Source organism: Morus notabilis, unplaced genomic scaffold (assembly GCF_000414095.1).
Source record: "Morus notabilis unplaced genomic scaffold, ASM41409v2 Scaffold438, whole genome shotgun sequence".
Classification (NCBI taxonomy): Eukaryota; Viridiplantae; Streptophyta; class Magnoliopsida; order Rosales; family Moraceae; genus Morus; species Morus notabilis.
This window is the reverse complement of record NW_010365011.1, coordinates 179,687-182,585: the sequence shown is the minus strand read 5'-3', so window position 1 is coordinate 182,585 and position 2,899 is coordinate 179,687. Positions and strand designations below refer to the sequence as shown.

The window sequence follows — 2,899 nt, the reverse complement described above, 5'->3', positions numbered from 1 at the left end:
TTCATTATAACCATCCTTGAATTCATTGTCTTTGCTCAAGGAAGATTCAATTCCAAACTTTTCCTTGGTGTTTTATCATGTCTTAGCTTTTTTCAATCTTGGGACCAATATTCTAAACTTGGTTCCTTTGAATCAATAAATTGCTTTCCTTTTTTCTTTTCCCTGCTTCAAGTCTTTTGTTGTTATTTGGGACTTAAAACGAAAGTCTTCAAAGACCCCTTTTTGTTTACTTTTCCTTTCAAGTTTGTTCTTTCTAAACAAGCTATTTTAGTTGAATTCAACTTCTTCTGAAAAGGAAATTGGCCAAGCGATTCGGGTTTCGTTCGGTTTTTAGTTTAGGAATTCATTTGATGAAACTAGTTTAGGAATTCATTTGAGTCTTTCATCAATTTAGTGTTGATTCTGTTTTTCTTGAATGGAAGATTTTAAATCTACCATCCAAACCCATGAAGGAAACCAGCATATTATCGCTGCAGCTTTTCACTTAACCAAGGCATTAGTGGCAAGTAATTACTTGCCAGAGGACATGAAAAAGATCTTCACTGATCTTGACTCCCACTTCTCCGCCATGGCCGTGATCACGGAAACCAAAGGCCGAAAATTCACGGACCTCGAGCAGCGCCTCAAACACGCGGAGGAAGAGGTCGTGGCTTGGATGTCGAATCCACTTATGGTATGTGACTCTGGCCCCCATGAAGCTTCCCAGCACTTCAAAGTCATTGATGAAATCCACTCCTTGATGGAAAGCCTCAGAAATTCGCCAGCAGCAGATGAGTTTGGGAAGCCGACGGAGCTTCTTCGACGAGCTGAAAGCCTTCTGCAGACCGCGATGTCAAGGCTGGAAGAAGAGCTCATCCACATTCTCCATCACCACAAGCAGTACTTCGAGCCCGAGTACATGTCTTTTCGGTCTTGTGGATCGGATGATGTGTACGATGAGTCCTTCGTTTCGGTTGAGGAAGAATCACAGGACGAAGCCTCCCGAAGAAACAGCACAGGCAGTGAATTTGAGGACCATCTTGTGGACTTGATCCATCCGAATGTGGTTCCTCATCTCAAGTCCATTGCAAAGATGATGTTTACTTCGGATTATGGTCAGGAATTCTGCCAGGCTTTTGTCAAGGCAAGGAAAGAGGCCTTGGAGGAGTATTGGACTACTTTAGAAATGGAGACATTTAGCATTGAGGATATGCTCAGAATGGACTGGAAAAGCTTGAATTATGAGATCAAGAAATGGAATTGGATCATGAAGATCATCATCCGAGTCTACCTCCCGAGCGAAAAGCGTCTTTGTGATCAGATACTAGGGGATTTTGGATCAGTTAGTCCTTACTGCTTTGTTGAAACCTCAAAGGCTTCGATGGTGTATCTGTTGACCTTTGGTGAAGCTGTGGCAATGGGAGACCATCGGCCCGAAAAGTTGATTCGGTTGCTTGACATGTACGAAATTGTGGTGGATCTTCTCCTTGACATAGACAATTTGCTGTTTGAAGAGGCCGGGTGTTATGTTCGAATCGAGTTCCACGAGCTTTTAGCAAAGTTAGGAGATTGCTTGAGAGCAACATTTGTGGAATTCAGACGCGTCATCGCCTCCAACATGTCAACCACTCCTTTCCCTGGAGGCAGCATTCACCCTTTAACAAAGTATGTCATGAATTACATCAACACCCTTGCTGAGTATGTTGACACACTCAATGTTCTTCTCAAGGATCAAGATGTAGAAGAAGAAGATCCCGATTCAATTTTCGAAATGCATAATCACACCAAGGACAGCTCATCCTCGACATCTTGTCCCACGGCATACCATTTTCGATCCATCACATCCACTCTTGAATCCAACCTCAACACCAGGTCCAAATTGTACAAAGATGGTGCTTTGCAGCTTGTGTTCTTGATGAATAACATCAATTACATTGTCCAGAAAGTTAAGGGCTCGAAACTCGGGGTCTTCTTCGGAGACACTTGGATTAGAGAGCACATTGCCAAGGTTCAGCAGCAGGCAACAGGCTATGTGAGGATATCTTGGAGTTATGCTCTCTCTTTGATTAGATCACATGATGGGCATGCCCTTCCAAGGGTCACTTTCAAAGAAAGGTGTAGGAGTTTCAGCATTGCCTTTGAAGAGGTGTACAGAAACCAGACAGGGTGGCGTGTCCCAGATCCTCAACTCCGGGAAGATCTTCAGATCTCGATCTCGCAGAAGGTGATCCACGCTTATTGGAATTTCACTGGGAGAAACTCCAATGACGAGAGGCACATCAAGTACACTGCTGATGACCTTGAAAACTTCCTTTTGGACCTCTTTGAAGGGTCATCTAGATCACTACAGAATTCACGAAGAAGATGAGGCCCCAAATCGTCTTCAGCCATAGCATTATTTCCTTCTTTTTTAGAAACAATTTTCTCTTTTACCTTGTAATGAATTGTTGTACATGTATTTCTTCAAAAAAAAAAAAAAAGTTGTAGATGTAATGGTGATTGTATCTCTCCCATACCCCTAATGTCAAAAGAATCACATCAAGAATTATGTTGTATGATTGTTGTGCCTGCAAAATGTTTATTCTTCTAGGACAATATGAATCAATTTGTTCAAAAGAACAGGAATGCTTTGCCCATAACCGTTCTTGGTAAGCTCTCTGTGTTTCTGTGTTAACAAATGAAGTTGGGGCGTAGCCTATGTGGCTCAGGCCTCGAAAAGTGCCTGAACTCCATCCGTGTGAATTCGTGAGAACGCCTCAAAGTAAAGCCTAAGCCAGTTGTGGTTGGGGTAGATTTTCCAGTCTGATTATGGGTGGTGTTTAAAGAATTTACTTACTATCTCTTCAATCAGTTACAACTTTTTAAGAGAAATGGTTGCATAGCTACTATATCAACAAACTCACAAGGATTTCGTCCCTGA

At 42.3% G+C, this 2,899-nt stretch overlaps 1 protein-coding gene across 1 annotated transcript; it reads left to right on the top strand.

Annotated features, from left to right (window-relative positions):
* Positions 1-204: 204 nt before the first annotated feature.
* LOC21390525 (exocyst complex component EXO70E2) lies at positions 205-2,554 on the top strand. The gene has a single exon (XM_010107197.2). The coding sequence runs from the start codon at positions 416-418 to the stop codon at positions 2,345-2,347; it is 1,932 nt and encodes a 643-aa protein (XP_010105499.1). The 5' UTR covers positions 205-415; the 3' UTR covers positions 2,348-2,554.
* Positions 2,555-2,899: the final 345 nt, after the last annotated feature.

What these genes read in the sequence shown, in the direction of transcription:
- LOC21390525 (XM_010107197.2), top strand. Translation starts at nt 416, where the DNA reads ATGGAAGATTTTAAATCTACCATCCAAACCCATGAAGGAAACCAGCAT.